Genomic DNA, 23116 nt, shown 5'->3' on the forward strand with positions numbered 1-23116 from the left:
ATAATCAGCAACTATCGAGTGATTTTCACACCCATATTTTATTAATTCATTACATAAATTTTAAGTAAGATATAACCTAATTTTATTTATAAAAAATGTAAGTCATACCTTAATAAATTAATATATCTTATTTCAACTCAAATTATTTTATTTTAAATTAATTTTCATTTATTTATATCCTAGTTGATTAAAATTATATTCTTGTTTTTCTTCTTTCAAATGCAACTGTTATATATAAAAGACGTTGCTTAATTATAAAGAACACAACCTGTCACACACTCCCAAGTAAATTATTATCTTTTTGTTGAGAGGACACTAACAAGTAGACGATCTCCAATAAAAATAAGGAACGGTCTCATATTCATACTTTCCTTCCTCTCGCACATTTCTAAGTTGAAATAGTATAAAAAAAATAATAACCTAAACAAATTGTGGTAAGGAGAATGATGAGAATAAGACAGTGTTGACTTTGTCCGCATCCTCTTTGATATGTTTCAAGCTATACAATGTTTTTATTAGCGGAACTATACAATGTTTTAAAAGGTGGTAGCGTTAACTGTTACAGCCGCGTCGTGATTCTTGATATATTGTGAGTTGCTGTCTATTGCTGCCGATGTGACCTCAACTGTGGTCGCGTTGTGGTTTTGTTGTTTCTGCAACATAAAGAATAGTTATGTTGCGGCCCAGATTGCAATTGTGAATCTTCTTATATAAAACCCTTATTGTAACTAATATACAATTTAAATTATGACACTTTAGAGTTTGACAACAATATTTTTTTTAGTGGAACTATACTACTAGAAAATCTCGATTTTCCTGCAGAAATACCTTCGGATTTGGATGAAAATTCCGCAGGAAACATGTTTCCTGCGGGTTTTGCCAGGATTTGTACTCCCAGGTGATACCTTCGTGGTTAATTGTTTCCTTAGGATTTTAGGATCCGCATAAAAGGTACATCCGCAAGTAAAGTGAAAAAATCCGTAGGATACATTCGTTCGGTAATTGAGGATTTTTCCTACCCGCAAGCACATTTCATGTGAACATACTTAAGAGACCAATGTGTCCAACATTTATAACTTAAGGGACTAAAATAAAACAACAAAATATATAACAGAATTATACAATGTCTATAACTTAAGGGACCAAAATGATAGAAAGAGGTGTAGGGGGACCAAAGCGAAATCTAAAAATAACTTAAAGGTCAAATGTGTAATTTAGCCTAAAAATTATATATAACTATCAGTTGGTGAAATTATAGATAAATTAATAAAAAAAGATTAAAAAATTAAATTATTTAACTAATTATATTTGAAGTTTATATCAATGACATATTATCAAAAATGTCACTTTTGTCAAAAAAAAATTAAAAATGTCACTTTGAACATAAACCATGAAATTCTGCAAATAAACTGTAGCTAAAATTGATAACAGAAAATTTAATTAGATCAAAATTCGAATGAAATTTTTAGAAGTACCAAAAGTAAAAGTTGGTGTATTAAAAACAAAGTCTTTTGATCCTTGAATGTATAACGAATAGTCACAATAGCCCTTCAATTTAGCGAAGTTAGAAAATAGTTTTTGATTGTGCATTCTGTTGGTCAAAATAATACGTGACGTCCCTAAACCTGAAAACTCTTTTTAATTTATTTTGGTTGTTATTATGTTTGAGACACTATTTTGATCAACAAGGTACCAATTAGGACTACTTTAGGATTTCACTACATTGAGGACTATTGTGGTTTCTCATTATACATTCAATGAGAAAAATGATTACTTGACCTTTTTTTTTATTCCTAAAAAACTTCCAAGATATAAATTATTGCATATAACACAAGGAGTAATGTACTAGGACATTTGGAGTGACACTTAATATAATTATAAATGGTGGTTATCTAGCTAAAGGAATGGTTTCTGATACAGTAGCTACATAAACCAATTCATCTCTAGGTTTCGTGTTTCCATTATTTCTCTGAACCATCTCCAAAGATAGACACTCCCTCAATTCTCCCAATATTTGGATCATGTCTGGCCTTTCTGCTGCATTTGGTGAAATGCATGACATGGCAATCTCTACAGTTTTTCGTGCTGAACTGAATCTAAATTTACCCTCCAACTTTGGATCAAAATGTTTCTGAATATCTCCACCTTCAATTATGGGAATAACCCGTTGAAGTATATGAATGTTTTCTCCAGCTGCTTTTACTATTGCTTGACGACCAGTGATCAACACAAATAGAATTATTCCAAAGCTGTAGATATCATTTTTTTTTATTTGTGTTTCCTGTTCTCTGATATCTATTAAAAAAAACAAACAAACAAAATTATATCAAAATAAACAACTCTTTTTTGTCAATCTAATGTTCAATTATACAAACTATAGGTCAAAATAAACAACACTTTTTTGTCAATAATATTACTAATATAGTACCCGAAAAGATTTATTAAGCTCATTGATACACTTATCTCAACTTTCCTAAAGCAAAATTACATCCAATCTATAATAAAACTTAATTCGTAAACATGTATAGTAGTGTTTAAAAAATTTGTAACAGTCAAAAATGTTGTAGAATTGACATTCAAGATATGAACACATGTTGCATCATTTCGGAAGGAAGTTTCTTACGGCATGTTATTAATTGGTTATTTCAGTTTTAAGTGTTATGTGAGGCTTCTTCTTATAAATTGTCTACCTTGTGATAAATAAAATTAGAGAGATTGAGAGATCAAACTTCAAAGATAAGTTATTGTGTTTTGAAGTGAATATTTATGCAAACTGCATGCCCCAAAACATTGAAATATGGTCTTTTTTTTTTATATCGCCATTTTGTACTTACGCAGGATCAACATAACCTAGTGTGCCAGCAGGTTGGGTGGATATATGAGAATCAATATCGTTACCAAAAGCTCTACTTAGGCCAAAATCAGCGATCTTGGCATGCATATTCTGGTCTAGTAATATGTTGGTAGGCTTCGAATCTCTATGCATAATAGGTGGATTACATCCATTATGCAGATATTCCAATCCTGAAAATCCAACAAATTAGTTCAATGTAAAGAGTAGAATAAGTAACAAACGTACAAGAAAGTGAAAATTACCATGTGCTGCATCAACTGCAATTTTGAGTCTCTCATTCCATTTTAAGACATTTGTATAATTCTCTGCATGCAAATAGATACGCATTAGTCTCTGAATTTTTTATAAGCACACTTTAAAATGAAAACATAGAAAAAAATTCTTCCAAGTGGATTAGGTTTCCTGCACATCAATAAAAATAAGACAGTGGGGCCAACAAAATATTTTTTAAAGGGGGACCAATTCCGTGAACGGAGAAAAATAAGAAGACCAAAGCTGCAATTAAGCAAGAGAAAGACAGTACATAATTACCTATTAAGTGTTATTGGAGATTTCCTTTGGCCATGTATTCATAAACCAATGCTTTGCTTTTGCCTTCATCACAATATCCAATGAGAGAGACCAAATTTCTATGATGAACAATCATTAGAAGTTCCGCCTGCATTTTGAGTTAATATTATATCTACCAAAGTTAACTATGGAAACTATTGTAGCATTCTTAACTTAAATACTATTACTTGAATAAAATCATAATTGAATATGTTGTGGTTTGATTAACTTGAATCCAATAACTAACCTCAGATTGAAATTACTTATAACCTTGCTTTGATGATTTTGAAAGCATTTTTACAGCCACTTGAGTGTGATCTTGTAAAAAGCCAATGTAAACTTTTCCAAATCCTCCTTCTCCAGTAATAGTTTTGAAGTTATTCGTAATATTGAGAATTTCAGCGTAACTGAATGTTTGATTCTTTGATTTCATTGAACGCCTTTTCTTAGAATTTAAGCACGTAGCTGAAGTGATAAGGAAAATTGAATGAAAATAAGCAAGGATGTTGAAAAAAATTAAACATGAATATGGATATAGTGATAAATAAAAATAATTAAGCAAGGATGTGGACAAAATTTAAACATGATTGTGGATATAGAGATTGGAACAAAACCATTTTTCTGTCATCAAGTAACTACATGGTTTCTACCATAATGAATTTGTTTATGACTTCAACATAATGTAACGATCATTCAATTATTGAGCGAAAACTGAAACCATTGAAGTACCTTTTTGTGTTCTGAATATCCAATATCCAAGAAAAATCAAAAGCATTACAATTAATGCAATAATAATAAGTGGTACAAAAAAATTCTTCTTTCCACAAGATTCCGTCATACAAAGATCAGGATTATCATCTACACTGAAAAATGTCAAAGGTGCTAAAATATTAGTTATCATATCATATCATTGATGATATTTGTATAAGACAAACTTTTAAGTTACTAGATTATCTTCTATTTTGTTAGTAGACATGAATGTGACACTTCTGTCTGGACGAAACTGAAGGATTGAATTTCTTGGTTCTTCTTCCTCATCCAGAACTAAATTCATAAGAGTAAACAACAACATTGGTCCTTAATGTGTGTGAAGTTGTCACTATAGTCTCTGAATATATCAATTACAAATGTAGATCTAAATGTATCTATTGTTAGTAATGTTATCAAAACTCATAAAATTATTATCAAAAAGGTACAATTAGAGATTTGTTTGTAATTAAGATATATTCAAGAATATAGTTACAACGTCCAACTAATTCACAGCCAAAATTGTTTTTTTTTTTTTTTTGTTAAATGACAATTGTTAGTACTTTTTTTGTTGAATGAAAAATGTTAGTAGTTAGTATTGTTAGATAAATATTTACAACGTCTTCCACCCAAATCCCTTCTCTTCCACCTCATTCAATACCAACCAAATCCGTAATAGTGGGGAATCTAAAATCGAAATTTGAGAAAGGAAAATGATGGATAAGGATCTACTTTGAAAATGGTAGAGAAATTATAGAAAATATGTATTCGTAGCTTTGAGTATAGAGCATACCTCAATGATAGTGAACCTGATTTATGTCTCTCATGGAGTTCACTTGGAACTAACCCTGAGAGTTTATTCTTCCCTACATTTCTGCGAACACATGACAAATAAATACAACAGTTTTTTTTTTTTTATCTTTTATGCTAATAATCAATGAAATTACATTTGATTCATCAACATGGGACTTACAAGACTTTTAGCGATCGTAGTTGCATCAGAAAATCAGGTATGGACCGTTTAAGCTATTGTTAGATAAATTTCTGAAAGGATAGAATTTAAATGCAGTGTTAAAATTTTAAATCTCCAATAAAGAGAGAATAATAATCTTATTGAATGCATATGGTTTCACCATTTAACCAAATGAGATTTATAGCAACTGTCTCCCCCGCTTGCAGGCATAAAGCACTGTGTATATTTAGTATATATTTGAGATTTTTAAAAAGTTGAGCTAACAATATGTAAAAGTTGAAAGATTTTATTGCTCCATTAATTTAGAAAAGAAAAATAAAGTCTTCCCTAAATTCCCAAATCCTCCTTCTGAACATACCAGAGGCCGCCCTTTATTTAACAGAATGAGATTAGGAACTTACAAGTACTGTAACATAGTGAGCTTCGATATGGAAGATGATATCTCCCCTGTCAATCCACTTGAAGACAAATCCCTGGTTGGTTCCATTTTCAAACATTCTTTCAGTCAGAGCACAATTGAAGTTTTTGAAGTTATGCATACAGTTTATTTAAGGAATTGTAAACTTACAAAGATGTGATTCTTGGAATGCTATAGCCATCAATACTACAGTTTAGGACTTCCCACATATATTTCACAGGACCACATGGATCTCCTTGCCAATTTCTAGCCACCCCATAAGCATCCTTGATGTTTGTGATAGTATCAACTAGCATTTGGTATTCAGAAAACAGTTCAATTAGGATTTAAAGCCAATTTGCACATTGTTTACTTTACACCACAAATGACACTTAAAATTCTCATAATACCTCCTTCCTTACATATAGTATATTGTTCACAAAATCACGGAAATTAAGAAAATTTGTAGTATTATTTTGATTTAGACATTCATCATTATATGTTGATAAAAAGAATAATTATCCATACTGCTGTACGGATGGGGGACCCTCCTTCTGCTCCTACGGTTCCTAAGGCCAATTCTCATTTAATGATGACGAGACAAAAGGAAGGTTTAGAGAAGACTTTTCAAGGAAAGAAGCATGGGGGTATGTCTTTGGAGGATGATATATATTTCAATTAATCTGTTGGGGAAGGAACACGCACCATCATTTCGCAACAGAATCGAGCCACCTTGGTACACTGTCGTATTGGACACACCCTTTTTATCTATTTTCCTCTGTTTAGACATTTCAGAAAGACACGCAAATTTTGGAGCCCCTATCAAACTGAAATTCCCCTTTCCTTGTTTACGCTTGTGCCTCTGTTTTAGACAATGTTTAAGCAACATATTATCATTTGGAATTCCTTCCACTGAGTCACTATAATCTGAACTATGGAGGCTTTTGAGAGCAAGGCATTTGATGTGGGTGCAAAGATCAAGAGCTAAATGGTTGAAGGATGGGGATGGAAATTCTAAATTTTTCCACAAGTGTGTTAATTTGAGAAATAGTCGTAATTTTATCAAGGCCGTTAAGGTGGGAGATAGATGGGTGCAAGCTCCGATGGAGGTTAGAAAAGAAGCGGTGGAGTTTTTCTCTAGGCAGGTGGAGGCCTCGGCTTGGGAGAGACCGAACCTTGATGGTGTCTCTTTTGCTAATTTGTCTGTAGGGGATAATGAGGATTTGGTGGCTCCTTTTTTGATGGAAGAATTAGAGAGTGTGGTGAAAGAAAGTGATGGGAACAAGAGCCCGGGTCTCGATGGTTTTAACTTTGCGTTTGTGAAGAATTTTTGGTATTTGATAAAGGATGAAGTTAGAATTATGTTTGATCAATTTCACGCTAATGAGGTTTTACCGAAGAGTATGTTAGCTTACTTTGTAGCTTTAATTCCAAAGATTTCTTCCCCTTTGGCTTTTAAGGATTTTCGTCCCATTTCTTTGCTTGGGTGTCTTTATAAAATTCTTTCGAAGGTGTTGGCGAGAAGGTTGGCAAAGGTAATGGGACAGTTGATTTCATCATCCCAATCGGCTTTTCTTAAAGGTTGGAACTTGGTGGACGGGGTTTTAGTGGTGAATGAGGTGGTTGATTTTGCTAAGAAGTCGAAGAAGGAGAGTTTGGTGCTTAAGGTGGACTTTGAGAAGGCTTATGATTCGGTGGATTGGGGTTTTTTGGTGTATATGATGAGAAGGATGGGCTTTTGTTCTAAGTGGGTGGGGTGGATGAAGAGTTGTGTTTGTGGGGGGAGTATGTCTATTCTTGTCAATGGTAGCCCGACGGAAGAGATTAATATCCAAAGAGGTCTTAAGCAAGGTGATCCGTTAGCTCCTTTTTTATTCCTTTTGGTAGCCGAAGGATTTGGTGGCTTGATGAGGAATGTGGTGAGATTGGAGATGTATGAAGGGTTTAAGTTCCGGAGTGAGGGGATGGTTGTCTCACATCTTCAATATGCTGACGACACCATTTGTATTGGGAAAGCTACGGTTGAGAATCTTTGGATACTCAAGGCCTTATTGAGAGGTTTCGAGATGACTTCTGGGTTGAAAGTTAATTTTTTCAAAAGTTGTTTGGTGGGTATTAATGTCACGGCCGAGTTTATGAATATGGCGTGTGATTTTCTGAATTGTAGTCAAGGTTGCATTCCTTTTAACTATTTGGGCCTTCCGGTGGGGGCGAATCCGGGAAGAGTGGCCACTTGGGAACCTTTGTTGAATCTTCTAACAAATAGATTGTTTAGTTGGGGGAATAAATTCATTAGCCTTGGTGGGAGAGTGGTGCTGCTTAATTCGGTGTTGAACTCCATTCCTATTTATTATTTGTCATTTATGAAAATGCCTTCTAAAGTGTGGAGGAAAGAGGTGAGAATTCAAAGGGAGTTCCTTTGGGGTGGTGTGGAGGGTGGTAGGGGCATTAATTGGGTGAAGTGGAAGGTGGTGTGTCAACCTAAAGGGGATGGAGGTTTGGGGGTGAGGGATATTAGGGTGGTGAACTTAAGCCTTTTAGCAAAATGGCGGTGGAGGCTTTTGCATGAAGGGAGTTCGTTTTGGAAGGAGGTTCTTAGGGAGAAATATGGTCAGGGTGTTGGTGAACCTTTATTATTGGGGGGTGCTAATTGTCCTAACTATGCATCTCGGTGGTGGAAGGATGTTGTCAACTTGGGAGATGGAGATGGGCTTAATTGGTTTAACTCGGAGGTGTTGCGGAGGGTTGGTAATGGGCGGACTACGAGCTTTTGGGATGGGTTTTGGACGGGTAATAGTTCCGTTAGGGTGAAATATCCAAGATTGTTCTCCTTGTCTAATCAGAAAGAGGCTTTTATTGAAGATTTATGGGAGAGAGACGGTCTTGGAGGTTGGTGGGCTTTTAGTTGGAGAAGGGACCTTTTTGTGTGGGAGGATTTACTTCTTCATGATTTGCTCGAGGATTTGAATGGGTTTGTCTTGGGCGAGGAGGGGGATGATTGGATTTGGAGGTTGGATGAGGAAGGTGCTTTTTCGGTAAAATCAATGTATTCTAAATTGGAAACATTGATGATAAGGGAGGAAGATCTTGATGGTCTCCCGAGGAAGGTTTTCTCGCATATTTGGAAGAGCCCGGCACCGTCGAAAGTGGTGGTTTTTACTTGGAAACTTCTTCACGATAGAATCCCAACAAAGATCAACCTTGCTATAAGAAACTCGCTCCCACCGGATAGCTCTCTACAGTGTGTTTGGTGCAATAATTCGATTGAAGATTCAACACATATTTTTCTTCATTGCGAAGGGGTTGGTAAGGTCTGGTGTAAGCTTATGGAGTGGTTGGAATTTAATTTTTTAATTCCTCCTAATCTGTTTATTATGTGGCAATGTTGGAATGGTGAGTTTTTGAACAAAAAGCTGCGCAGGGGTGGTAGATTAATTTGGCATGCTGCAATTTGGAGTATTTGGAAAGCGAGGAATGACAGAATTTTCAACAATGTTGTGACAGATGTGGAGGAGCTGTTGGAATCTGTTAAGGTGTTGTCTTGGAGATGGTTTTTGGGTAGGTTGAATTCGTACGCGTTTTTGTTTTATGAGTGGAATTGGAATCTGAAGGATTGTTTGTTGCGGTGATGCTGGCTTCTTTGGCTGTGTGGCTGTTTGGTGGCCTTCTGGTTGTTCTGTAGTCGTGTTTCTCTGGTTTAACAGTCTGTTGCGGTGCTGGTTTTCGGTTCTGGTGTAGGCAGTTAGCTTCTAAGCTGCTTCTTTAGGAATGATTGTAGTTGGTCTGTTTGTTAGGTGTTTTTCTGTTTGGGTTCTGTTGTTCATTGTTTGTGTTAGTGCCTGCTCGTTTTTTGAGTTGGGTTAATAGGGGGTTTTTTATTGAGTTGTGTAATTGTTGGAGCACTGCTGTATTTTAGTGGTGCCTAATTGTACTCTTTTTCCTCCTTGCCGGTCAAGTGCTCCTTGTGCTAGCCGTGCCTAATATTATTTGCTGATTAAAAAATAAAAAAAAACACAGTTGAAAATAAGAAAATATATTAAGAGGGTCTTATACCATCATCTTGATCAGTTTCTGATTGTATGAAGTCTTTTGCCTTGTAAATCTCAAAGGCATTTAGGGGGATGGATGGAAGGGAAAATTGATATCTTGTGGCTCCAGTGAAAAGTCCTGCCCAAGAGGTACTTACTTTCTGGTATATATGTATCTCGGATCCATTAACTGTGATATTTGAGGTGATAGTATAGAGTGCAAACAGAAGTAGAATTGGTCATTTATAATAAACTGTGATATTTTGGTAGTGTATATTCATTCTGATCTAGATCATCATTGTTAAGTGAGATGATTAATCGTCTCGAATCACTGGATAATTCACAAGGAAACCAGATGCGGTCATAAACATCATCTTTGTACCTATTGTTTGTACATGACCAAAAATATGTGACATTATTAACTTTGATGTTATTTATTTATATAAATATCAAAGTTAGCTAATTACTATGTTTCTAGCTGATTCCATGCAGTCTATTCTTTTTACCTGTATTCTAAGTCTGTGATGGAACCTAAATCATATTGCTTGAAGAGTGATAATACTGAGTTTGTGACATAAGCTCTATTGTTCAAAGGCCTCAATTCTATGGCTGAAATGAATGGAGTCCCTTTGCCTGTGTTAACAAGACATGGTTGTATGTAATCTTGTGATGGAGTGTAAATGATCTCCTTGATTGTAGTGAGTGATGCAATTGTGAACTTTACTGTATCCCAAACATTTGCTCCAAAATGAAGATCAAATTGTGGAGGGTCATTTAAATCATCATAATTACCATAATAGAAAGTAGCTCTAATTAAATATAATGAGAGCTGATACGTAAACAACCTTACATGGCATGATACCACTCTACACCTCTCACCTGCCATAAAAGAGTGTCAGCTCAAACAATTTTTTTTTTTTTATAGAAATTGAAACGTTCCCCTCCCTCAGTCACTCTCTTCCTTCTCTCTTTTTCCTTTCTCCTTTCTCCCTCCGCCGTTCTCCCTTTTCGAACAAGTCCACCGGCCAACCCACCCTCCAATGTCGTACACCATCCTCACCCCAAAGCTCACCATCACCGCCACCAACCCCCACTTCTTTTCCGGTGACGGCTATGTAAACGACTATCTCCCATCCTTTCCTTTCAAAACTGGTATCTCCGCCGTCGCCGTCTTCATCTCCGTCAACTTTGTTACCTCCGTCCTCACGCCTCTCCGACCACCACACAAAACTCCGTCCATCACCACCAAAGTCGCACGCCGTCACAAACCTGAGAGATGAGAAAGAGAGAGCACGTTGAGAGAGAGAAGGGAAAACAATTTGAGAGAGAAGAGGTGGATGAAAGAGATGGAAGAGAGAGAGAGTCAAACAAATTGTGTTTTTTTTTTTGTGGGACCCACTTAAACAGATAGCAGTGTGTGATTGAATAATGAAGGGTGTGTATAGAGTGGTATGAAAAAAGGGTGTTCATGAATAATTAGCCTAAATATTTAGTACCACTTGTTACATATACTTTGTAACAATTTCCTACTCCACTAGGAAAGCTCCTTAAATAGTTTAGTTTAATAATATTCTCTGTAGGTGCTATACTCTTACGACTTACACCTGTATCTACTAATTTGGCATCTGAAATGTAATTTATGCCTCTGCTTATATCAGAATAGCTCAAATGTTCAGGTAGACCGCAGTCTAAGCTAATGAATCCTGATACATATAAATTTAGGAACAAATTAAGATAACTTCAGCTACAATAATAATTACTAGTAACAAAAATGTGACATAAAGCAGCTATAGAAAAATTCCTAATCAAACCTGATTGATCCTGAGCTTGTATCAAAACCAAAATTGTGAGGACACCAAGTAATACCGAAAGAAAATGCAATGCAGCAACATTCTGATCAATCTTGTATGAATGCTGCTAATACAAGGAAGCATTTATATTGCTAGAGAGTCACATTCCACTTCAATCTACATACACAACGCTGTCAAATTTTTTATCTTTTAGTTATTTACTTTAGACTCCTTTCCTTGGAGTTAATTTCATTAGAGACATTAAATGTATCGTTCAGCAGAACCAGAGTTCGCATCGGTAGAATAGTTTACGTTCAGGTTTTACTTACCTTTCGGTTGAAATCTAAATTACTAAGACCTCTTTTGTTTACGCTCAGGTTTTACTTACCTCTCGGTCGAAATCTAAATTATTAAGACCTCTTTTTCCTACGAACCGAAGGGCTAACACGAAAAGAACTATTATGAAGGGGGCATTTGTTTCAAGTATATTAGATTTATTTTAGGAAATAACTTTTCCAAGAATATAAGGATAAAAATGTTTGTTTCATTCCTAACTACTTAAAACTAATGTTTGAATATGTTGGGAAAGTTTATAATCGTAAAGTCATTAGATAGACTCTTTATGATTAAAAACAAATTAATCACAAAAATATATTATGAAATGTGTCTCGATATAATCTGTCTACAATGTTTCCGAAGTTTATTAAGAGCAACATTATCAAACAACAATTTGAATCATTTATTGATTCAGAAGACTCGTAGTTCGTTGGATTAGACACACACTATGAGTATTAATATTCTATAATGTTTGGTTTCATTAGAGGCTAACTGATTCAGAGACTCTACAATTAATTTAGTTTGAAGCTCGTGTTAGATGCTTCTGCGCAAAATCGAATATATTCCATCTTTTTGTTGGACAGTTATTTAATACTATTTGCTTCTTTGTCTATTTTATTATTACATATATGTGTGAACGGTGACCCAAACTTAAGTTTTTTAGACTTGACTTACTATATGGGAAATTATTTCTTATCCAGAGCCATCAGCCACGCTTATATTTTTTATTTGTATGAAGGTGCTTAAATTTAATAATCATGTTAATTTAATTTATTTATTTTAGATAATATATTTTTTATTAATTGATCATTTCAGTACTCTATTACCTTGATCGGATTAATCTCTGCAGTTGTACGCGGATGTTACGATTGGTTAGAAAAAAAAAATACAATTAAAACCTATTTTTGTAACTACACATCCAAAAGTGATTTCGATCCAAACTATCAGTTTATTGATGGGAATATTTTAAATGTAGCTCCAATTGTTACGCAGGTTGAGGATGGCAACGCTAATTCTTCTAATGGAGCGAAGTCAAATTCAGCTTAAACTTCAGGAAATGGTAACAAGGTGGATTATTCTTAGGTAACCGTAAATATTTTAAAGGAACAGACTCATCATGGGTGTGGTCGAGCTAGTTCGTGTCTATTAATGTGTTAGAAGCCTATTGTGTCCGGATCTTGGAGCTTCGAATGGTTGCAGCATCAGAATCTCAATAATGTGGGTGTTGTGTTTTCTCCATTAGTGAAATATAAGCGGATGTCCAGCCAAGAAAATCAAAGTGTAATTTAAGGAAGAAAACTGGTTGTTTACTCAAGCATTCTGTTCATAGTTTAAAACGAGTGGCAGCACCATTTATATTTTCTTGTACTGACTTCTTTTGTTTTTAAAAAGCTCTTTTTACAAACTTAGACACCGATAGAAATACCCCATTTTTCTTGTAGTGAGATTGGAGGAACAGCAATTGTGGTATTGGTTTTGTTGGTTCGGCTGTAGGGCTGCTGGGTATTGTGCAGGCGCTGCAGTTCCGGTTTTTTGCTGTTTTCTGTGTGACAGCAGCTGTTTACTGTCTTAGGAGTTTCGTATTTTTCGTTTTCCTTTGTTGTACTGCCGGCCTACCCATTTAGCAGGTCTTGTGCCGGGTTTGATTCAATATATTATGTTGATTCAAAAAAATAATAATAATAACACATTAATTGAAAAGCTAGTAACTACAAAAAAAAAAAAAAAACTTTCGACAATTAGGTATCAATCGCTCATCGTGACATTGTAAGTCGACACATAATTAGTAAATATGCGTACTTATCCAATTTTGCTGTTTAGAGTAAGAACTAACAACATATTTGTTTTTACATGCACATTATTCTACCTGATAGTTTAGGAGAAAAATAGTGATTCTAGTTAACCATCACTCATATTGTAGTAGTTGACATACTAATTTTTTATTTCTAGAAAACTTCAAGAATACTAATTATTTTATATAATACATCAAGGACTAATGTACTAGGACATTTGGAGTGACACTGGATATTATTATAAATGGTGGTTATCTAGCTAAAACAATGGTTTCGGAAACCGTAGCTACTGAAACAAATTCATCTCTAACTCTCGTATTTCCATCATTTGTCTGAATCATCTCTAAGGATAGACACTCCCTCAGATCGGCCAATATTTGGCTCATGTCTGGCCTTTCTGTTGCATTTGGTGAAATGCAAGACATGGCAATCTCTACAGCTTTCCATGCTGAATTGATGCTAAATTCACCCTGCAACCTTGAATCAACAACATTTTGAATATCTCCTCTTTCAACTAAAGGAATAACCCAATCAAGTATGTGAATATTTTCTCCAGCTGCTCTTACTATTGCGTGACGACCACTGATTAACACAAATAGAATTATTCCAAAGCTGTAGATATCATTTTTTTTATTTGTGTTTCCTGTTCTCTGATATCTATTAAGAAAACAAACAAATAAACTAAATGAGAGGTTTTGATCTAAAATATTGTTTCTTTTTAATCTAATGTTTGATTATACATATTATAAAAATAAACAACATTTTGTCAATATATTATTTATGTAGTACCCAAAAAGTTTTATTAAGCTCATTGATAAACTTACGTCAACTTTCCTAAAACAAAATTACATCCAATCTATAATAAATCTTAGTAAACTAGTAGTAGTGTTTCAAAAATTTGTTACAAGCAAAAATGTTGTAGAATTTCACATTCTAGATATAAATAGATGTTGCATCATTAGGGAAGGAAAGTTCTTACAGCATGTCATTAATTAATTATTTTAGTTACAACTGTTACTAGCTATAACTGATAAAAGTTATTCTTTATGGTACAGCATAATTGGTTTATATGTGAGGCAATTTCATATAAATTGTCTACTTTGTGATAAAGAAAATTAGAAAGATTGAGAGATCAAAGCTAAGTGAGTAAAATAGACTGTGAAAGGAGCTTGTGGATTTTGTTGTTTCTTAATAGTGTGAAGCAAAAGACTCACTAAGGGAACTCTATTGCATGTCTTTGATCTTAGTATATTCGTTTTTTCCTCCCTGCTTTAGTATTGCTACTTGTTTTTATTGATTTTTTGATTTTGTTCAGTTTACTTGTTTTGGATGGTGCATCTCCTGGTTTTCTCTTGTTTGATTGGTTTCATGCCATAATCATGTAGTAGCATATCATTTAATAATTAAAAGAAGTTGTGGTGTGTAAAGTGTATGTTAAAAGTCTAGTATTGGGTGAAAAAGTGAATATAAAGCAACAAATAAGTGAGAGGATTCATCTACCCAATTTTTTAAGGTTTAGTTATGGTCTTGAAGTGAATATTCATGCAAATTATATGCCACAAAATATTGAAATCAAAGCAACTTTTGTTTTATATTGGCATGTGGTACTTACGCAGGATCAACATAACCTAGTGTGCCAGCAGGTCGGGTGGATATATGAGAATCAATATCGTTACCAAAAGCTCTGCTTAGGCCGAAATCAGCTATCTTGGCATGCTTATTCTCGTCTAGTAATATGTTGGTAGGCTTCAAATCTCTGTGCATAATAGCTGGTTTACATCCATTATGCAGATATTCCAATCCTGAAAATCTAACAAATTAGTGCAATGAAAAGGGTAGAAGAAACAAGAAACATGCCAAAAAGAGCACATTACCATGTGCTGCATCAACTGCAATTTTTAGTCTCTCATTCCATTTTAAAATATTTGCATCAACTGAATGCAAATAGATAGGCATTAGTCTTGAAATTTTAGATAAGCACTCTTTACAATGAAAACATAAAAATAAATTCTTTCAAGTGGATTACGATTTATTTACTGACATAAAACCTGCTGATGTGAAATTATCCAAGTGGATTAAGTTTCTTGGCACGTCAATAAAAATAAGACTGAGGGACCTATTTTTAAAGGGGGACCAATTCTGTGAAAGATCAAAAATAAGGAAACCAAAACTGCAACTATGGCAAATAAAGACAACATATCTTACTTAATAAGTGTTGTTGAACATTTCCATTGGCCATGTATTCATAAATCAATGCTTTGATTTCATCTTCATCACAATAACCGATGAGAGAGACCAAATTTCTATGATGAACAACCATTAGAAGTTGCGCCTGCATTTTGAGTTACTGTTAAATATGGAATATATTGTAGGATTCTTAATGTAAATACTATTACTTCGGTGGGCTAGTTTGACTTCTTAAAGAAAAATGTACAAACTATTACTTGAGTAAAATCATGATTGAATACATTGTGTTCTAAATAACTTGAATCCAAGGACAAACCTCTGATTGAAATTCCTTGTAACCTTGGTTTGATGATGTTGAAAGAATTTTTACAGCTACTTGAGTGTGATCTTGTAAAATTCCAACGTAAACTTTTCCAAATCCTCCTTCTCCAATAACAGTTTTAAAGTTATCAGTAATATTGAGAATTTCAGAGTAGCTGAACATTTGATGCTTTGATTTCATTGAACCCTCTTTCCTAGAATTTGACCACGTAGCTACAGTGATCAAGAAAATTGAATGAAAATGCAAGGATGTTGAAAAAACTTACACATGAGTGTGGCTATATAGATTGAGGCAAAACCCTTTTTCTGTCATCTAGTATTAGGTTTCTACCACAAACACAATTTGATTATGACTTCAACACAATGTAATGATCATTCAATTATTGAGCGGAAACTAATATCATTATAGAAATACCTTTTTGTCCGTTGAATATGCAAAATCCAAGAGAAAACAAAAGAATTATAATTAATGCAATTGGTATTATCAAGTTCTTCTTTCCACTTTGGGCTTTGTCCCTCTTTGTAAACAAAAATGATAATTTCTTCATTCTGCAGGATTTCGTCATACAAAGATCAGGATTATCATCTACCCTGAAACAAGACATTTATGCTAAAATATTAGGTATCATATCATTGCTGATATTTGTATAAGACAAACTTTTAAGTTACTAGATTATATTCTATTTTGTTTAATGGACAATGGACAACACATATAAAATAGTAACGTAAGTTTACACCAATACACTTTACGATATATACAAACATAGAGTAAATCATCACACTGGTCTCTAAAATTCTATGAATCGGACCTTTTAATCTTTTGTTAGTAATTATGGCCCTATAATGTGTCTTTAGTTAGTTTGTTTAGTATTTGAATGGGTTTTATTCGTTCTTCTTGTGATGTTAAAAGATTATTGTATATAATCTTTGCTTTTGATCTTATATGGTTCTAAAACTGGATTGCTTAAATTTTGTCTATTATGGCTACCAGTTTGTTTTGTTGCTTTGATTTCAGACATGTCCAGAGTTTGGTTGAATTTTAACAAGCTAGGTTTAGTAGGAGACAATGTCTTAATCTTATCAGGAGTTGCAACTTTCCTAACAACTGGGTATATATCTTTCCAATTCATCATTACGCCGCACAATGCATGGGTCTCAATCTAGTTATTATTAAATGATACACAGAGAGATTTGTTTGAAACTTAGATACATATTCAAGAATATAGTGACAATGTATCACAAATCATGACCAAAATGGTTTTTTTTTCCCTTGTTGAATGATAAATGTTAGTAATTAATTGTTCGAATAATATTTACTCCAACATCCCAACCAAATGATCCCTACTTTTCTACCTCATTCATACCAACCAATTCCCTAATAGTGGTGAATCTAATATCCAAATAGAGCATATTTGTAGCTTTGGCCAATGGTAGACAGATTATTGAAATTGACATATTTGTAGGTTTAAGTATAGAGCATACCTCAATGATAGTGAGCCAGTTTCACATCTCTCAAGGAGTTCAGTTGGAACTAGCCCTGAAAGTTTGTTCTTCCTCACATCTCTGCCAACACATGACAAATAAATATGAAACTTTTTTTTTCTTTTATGCTAATAATCAATGAAATTACGTTTGATTCATCGGCATGGGACTTACAAGACTTTTAGTGATCGCATTTGCGTCAGAAAATCAGGTAAGGGACCATTTAGGCTATTGTTTGATAAATCTCTGAAAGGAAAGAATTTAAATGCAGATTTTGAAAAAGTTGAATTAACAATATAATATATATTTTCATATAACATTTCAATCACACTTAATATCTTTTAGAAATATTTTACTGCTTCATTAACTTAGAAAAGAAAAAAAGGTCTTCCCTAAACATTCACAAATCCTCCGCTTGAACACACCCGATCAAGGCCACCCTTTATTTAACATAATGAGATGAGGAACTCACAAGTATTGTAATATTGTGAGCTTTGATATGGAATATGATATATGCCCTTTTAATCCACTTGAAGACAAATCCCTGTTGGTTCCATTTCCATATATACTTTTAAGTCAGAGGATAATTGAAGTTCTTGAATTTATGTATGGTTTATTTAAGGAATGGTAAACTTACAAAGATGTGATTCTTGGAATGCTATAGCCATCAATACTACAGTTTAGGCCTTCCCACATATAATTCACAGGACCACATGGATCTCCTTGCCAATTTCTAGCCACCACATAAGCATCCTTGATGTTTGTGATAGCATTAACTATTATTTGGTATTTGAAAAAACAGTTCAATAAAGATTTAAATCCAATTTGCACATAGTTTACTTTACACCACAAATGACACTAAAAATTCCTATACTGCCTATGTCTTTAAATATAGTATATTGTTGACAAAATCGTGGAAATTAAGAAAATTTATAGTAGTATTTACTTTATTGACTATTAGCATTGTCTGATAAATTTACCTATAATGAGAGAGAATTAATTTATACATTCAGCATGGTATGTTGATAAAAAAAATATTAAAAGGGTCGTATACTAACGGACGGAGGTAGAATGTTTTTCAGATAAACTAAAGGGCCAGCTTACCATCATCCTGTTGAGTTTCTGATTGTGAGAAGTCTTTTGACATGTAAATCTCAAAGGCATTTAGGATGGGTGGAAGGGTTGAATTCTTTGTCTTGGAAAGAGAAATTTGATACCTTGTGGCTCCAACCAAAGGTGTTGCACTCGATATGGTGCTTACTTTCCGGTATATATGTATCTCGGGTCTATTCAAAAACTTGTCATTGATTGTGATATTTGATGTGATATGAAATGCTCTAGTTTCATTTCCAGCCAGCTTCTCAACCTCCTTAAAGTGCAAGTAGTAGTAGTATTGCTCATTTACATTATCTGCATTCCATTGAATTTGTAAAGGGGCACTGGCATTTACTGTTGCAACAGCAGTGCTCATAACAATTTCAGGTGGACTATATTCATTCTGAAATAGATCATTGATGTTAAATGAGGTGGTTAATTGTCTCCAATCACTGGATAATTCACAAGGCGACCAGATGCGGTCATAAACATCATCTTTGTACCTGTTGTTTGTACATGGCCAAAAAAATTGTCAGTACTTGACTTTCTTGTTATTTATTTATATAAATATTGAAGTTAGCTAATTAATATGCTGACTACATCTTACCTGTATTCTCTGTTTGTGATGGAACCTAAATCACATCGCTTGAAAAGTGATAATACTAAATCAGGTGAGTATGTGACATAATTAGAATTTGTCAAAGTCCTCAATTCTAAAACTGAAATGAATGGAGTCCCTTTGCCTATGTTAACAAGACATGGTTGTATGTGATCTTGTGATGGAGTGTATATGATCTCCTTGAGTGTGATGCCTGATACATTAGTGAACTTTACTGTTTCCCAAACATTAGCTCCAAAATGTAGATCAAATTCTGGTGGTTGATTTAGATTATCATAGTTTCCATAATAAAAAGAAGCTCTGATTAAATATTTAGTACCACTTGTTACATTTATTCTGTAACAGTTTCTAACTCCACTAGGAAAACTCCTCACATGTTGTAGTTCCTGTGGAATAATAGGTGGCGGTGCTATCCTCTTATTTACACCAGTATGTATGAATTTGGCATCTGAAATATAATTTACGCCTGTCCGCAACCCAGAATATTTCACATCTTCATGTTGACCACAATCTAAGCTAATGAATCCTGATACATATAAATTGAGGAACAAATTAAGATAACTTCATCTACAAAAATAATTACTAGTAACAACTATGTGACATAAAGCAGGTATAGACAAATTCATAAACAAACCTGATTTGTTTTTGAAGATCCTCATAAACAAATCTGATTGATCCTGAGGTTGTATCGAAGCCAAAATAGTAAGGACACCAAGCAATATAGTAAGAAAATGGGGTAACATTATCATCATCCTTGTATAAATGATAATGCAAGGAAGCATTTATACACAATGCTGTTAGTTATTTACGTCAGATTCCTTTCCTTGGAGTTTATCTTATTAGAGACACACACCCGTCGTTCGGAAAAACTGAATTCGATTTCTGGAAGAAACAATTATTAATCAAACTTTACTTATCTCCCGACTACACTTGAGTTACTCGGGTACATTTCCTCCATAGACCGGAGGATTAACAAACCAAATATCAAAAACTAAATCCCATTAATGGGGCGTTTGTTTCAAGTATATAAGGATAAAAATGAGTGTTTTATTCCTATCTACTTAAAAATAATGTTTGAATATTTTGGGAAACTTTATAAAAGTAAAGTCATTGGATAGACTCTTTATAATTAAAAACAAATTAATCACAAAATTATATTAGGAAATGTCTCTCAATATAACATGTCTACAATGTTTCCGGGGTTGGATGAGACACACACTAAATATTAAATATTCTACAATGTTTGGTTTCATTAGAGGCTATTTGATTCAGAGACTCTACAATTGATTTAGTTTGAAGCTCGTATTAGATGTCTCTGAGCAAAATCGAATATATTCCACATCTTTTTGTTGGACAATAATTTAATACTATTTGCTTGTTTGTCTATTTTATTATTACATATGTCTGAACGGTGACCCATACTTACGTTTTTTAGACTTAACTTACTATGGCAAATTATTTCTTATGCAGAGCCATCAGCCATGCTTATTTCTTTTATTTCTATTAAGGTACTTAATTTTACTAATCATGTTAATTTAATTTAATTATTTTAGATAATATGTTTGTTATTAATTGTTCATTTCATTACTTTATAAAATTAATGATTCTTCTTGTTAATACGAAATAAATAATAAATGGAAATGAAATATAGTTTTCAATATCATTTAAATAAATTTCAATTACCTTGAGCGGATTGATCTTTGCAAAAAAAATAAAAAATATTACTATTAAAACCTATTTTGATAACTACCCATCCAAAAGTAATTTCAATCCAAACTATCTAAACATAAATCGATAAGAAGCAATTTTACTTAATGTATCATATATAAGTCCATTTAAGTTAAAGTCACCTCAAATAAAAATCAATTCTAACAAACTGAATTATTGTCGCAGCAAAACCAAAGACACACTAAGTGTTGAAAAGATGTAGAAAGGAAGCTCAGTCTTTTTTAGGTTTGGAGATACTAAACTAAAAGATGCATAAAGGAAGCTTGGTCTTTTTTAAGGCATTCTTTATCAGACTTGCCGATGACATGACTTCTAAGACGTTCTTTTTTCGAACCTGCCATCTCTGAACTTCCTTTTTATTATAATTGGTTTACTTTCAAAAGAAAGTCGAGTGAGTTCAGAACATATCTTGTGATTATTTGGATTGGATTTATGGGGTTGAAGTTTCTAAAGATTATGTTTGGAGGAGATGGTGTATCTAGGAGATGATCATGCTATCACGTGAAGTTCAGCAGAGCATGGCATCCTCTCCTAACATCGTATCAGAGACAGAGCGAAGAGGACGACCGTCTTAGACCCAAAAAAATAAGTCTAAAATTTGGGTCCCAAAATTAAAAATAAAAAACAAAAATTAACGGTCTATTTTTGTATGAAGTATGATAATTTCTTTATAACTTTTTTTTTTTTTTTGAAAGAATATTTTCTTTATAACTTAACAAGCAAATTATTTTCATACATTGAGAATTCAAATTTTTTTATACATTTATTAGTTAGATCTCATATTGTAGATTTGCATTAGGCCACTAAAATATCATAAACAACATCACCGTAAGTGCTAACTCTTTTATCTTCCTTTGGGGCATATCCATAATCTTATTGAGAAGGCTGCCTTACTTGGCTTGTAGGTCATACGGGTTGAGGCTCTTGCAATCAATGATACTCCCATTCAGGGGCGGATCTAGACATTTTATATTACGGGTTGAGGCTCTTGCAACCAATGATACAACCATGTTTCACTCTACATCCGCCCCTGCTCCCATTCTCCTTCTAGGCTTACTTTTTCAAGGGACATTTCCATCCACGTTGCTTTTATGGAGCATAATTTTTTGTTTATATTGGTTCTATAGCAGTCGTTCAGGAAACTATATGTTCCCTTATTGAAATCCAACATGATTATAGCTTTGGGGGTCTTTAAGTATGTCCACTGTATACCGTTTTTTGTATACAATTCTAACTCGGCTTTTTATAAATAAAAATAAAATAAAAAGAATGAGAGTGGACCCCTAGATTTGGTTCCTCTGACTTTAGTTTCGGTTAGGTTTCCTGAAATTCTTGGATAATAAATTTGATCCCAGGTTGATTCCTTAAGAGGGACAAGCATTAGGGAGAGCACTAGCCCACAATAATTTTGCCTTCTCAGTGGTGAATCATCCATCTTCTTTGCCCAAAATTTTAGCCAATTGGAACCCAGTCTTATTAAAAGAATGTGGTCCATCTTGGATTTGCTCTATAGTTTGCAACCGAAGAGTAGGAATAACAAGACTTCAAAAGAATACTACAATCCTTAGAGTGTGGCTAAGAAATTTGGAATTTGACAGCATAGTTCCTTTGGTGATGAATATGTGGTCCCAAGCATCAGCAAAATCCTCTTAATGTAGCCGAAGTTAATAGGTTGATAGGATTGGCATAAAGAAGGTTTAAGCTTTTCGATAGCTTATTTTTCTTGTTCATCAGGATCCCTTTGTCAATCCTTTCAACATGATTACTCTTCAAGGGTGTATCATCGGCCACCAAAAAGGTATTTTATCCTTCCTTTCTAATCTTACTTTCTGGTTTATCGATTTTTCCCTTCTCTTACCTTGGTTCAAATCCTAATGACGACCAAGGACAAGATGAGTGTAGTTCAAATCCAATGATGTCCAAGGACACCAAAAGATCATCCGAATAAGCATTTTGAAGAGCCTGAAGCATTTTACATAAAAAAAGTCTTCAATCCTAGAGATAGGTTCACTGTTTCATGGTCCAACACACCACCACCCCTACCACCCCTATTCAACAAGTACCTCCTCCTCCAAACATATCTAAACTAAAGTGGAATGGTAGAAGCGGTTTTGCAGCAGGACGAAATGTCTTCGCAAGGGTCCAGGGCTCACATTTCCCATTCCCATTAACAGATTTACAACAGGATATCCCTATTGCTGAGTGATATGTCAAGAG

At 33.9% G+C, this 23116-nt stretch overlaps 1 protein-coding gene, 1 long non-coding RNA gene and 1 pseudogene across 3 annotated transcripts; 1 reads left to right on the plus strand and 2 right to left on the minus strand.

Annotated features, from left to right (window-relative positions):
* Positions 1–1815: 1815 nt before the first annotated feature.
* On the minus strand, positions 1816–11634 carry LOC25500365 (putative leucine-rich repeat receptor-like protein kinase At2g19210; annotated as a pseudogene).
* Positions 11635–13610: 1976 nt separating this feature from the next.
* On the minus strand, positions 13611–20250 carry LOC25500366 (probable LRR receptor-like serine/threonine-protein kinase At1g05700). Of its 2 annotated transcripts, XM_013588769.3 has the most exons (13): positions 19806–20249; positions 19160–19697; positions 18562–19055; positions 18095–18233; positions 17930–18001; positions 17632–17703; positions 17458–17538; positions 16391–16566; positions 15971–16188; positions 15673–15799; positions 15342–15401; positions 15080–15269; positions 13611–14124 (listed from the first exon to the last, which is right to left on the minus strand). In XM_013588769.3, exons 1-13 carry the CDS (start codon positions 19951–19953, stop codon positions 13719–13721), a joined length of 2721 nt encoding a protein of 906 aa, XP_013444223.1. In that variant the 5' UTR covers positions 19954–20249; the 3' UTR covers positions 13611–13718. The 2 variants fall into 2 exon arrangements, with proteins under 2 accessions (XP_013444223.1, XP_024629140.1); XM_024773372.2 differs by lacking the exon at positions 15342–15401 and having other exon boundaries at positions 19806–20250.
* LOC112417488 (uncharacterized) lies at positions 18667–21534 on the plus strand. Its single transcript, XR_003007995.2, has 3 exons — positions 18667–19083; positions 20642–20679; positions 21065–21534. It is a non-coding gene; the product is annotated as an uncharacterized lncRNA (long non-coding RNA).
* The last annotated feature ends 1582 nt before the right edge of the window (positions 21535–23116 follow it).

The sequence above is a fragment of the Medicago truncatula genome, chromosome 8 (assembly GCF_003473485.1).
Source record: "Medicago truncatula cultivar Jemalong A17 chromosome 8, MtrunA17r5.0-ANR, whole genome shotgun sequence".
Taxonomy (NCBI): domain Eukaryota; kingdom Viridiplantae; phylum Streptophyta; class Magnoliopsida; order Fabales; family Fabaceae; genus Medicago; species Medicago truncatula.

Coding starts and splice junctions, on each gene's coding strand:
- LOC25500366 (XM_013588769.3), bottom strand. CDS start 19,953: ATGCTTCCTTGCATTATCATTTATACAAGGATGATGATAATGTTACCC. Junction 18,002..18,094: donor ATTCCAAGAATCACATCTTT/GTAAGTTTACCA, acceptor TGGAACCAACAG/GGATTTGTCTTCAAGTGGAT. Junction 15,800..15,970: donor ACAAGGAATTTCAATCAGAG/GTTTGTCCTTGG, acceptor CTCAAAATGCAG/GCGCAACTTCTAATGGTTGT.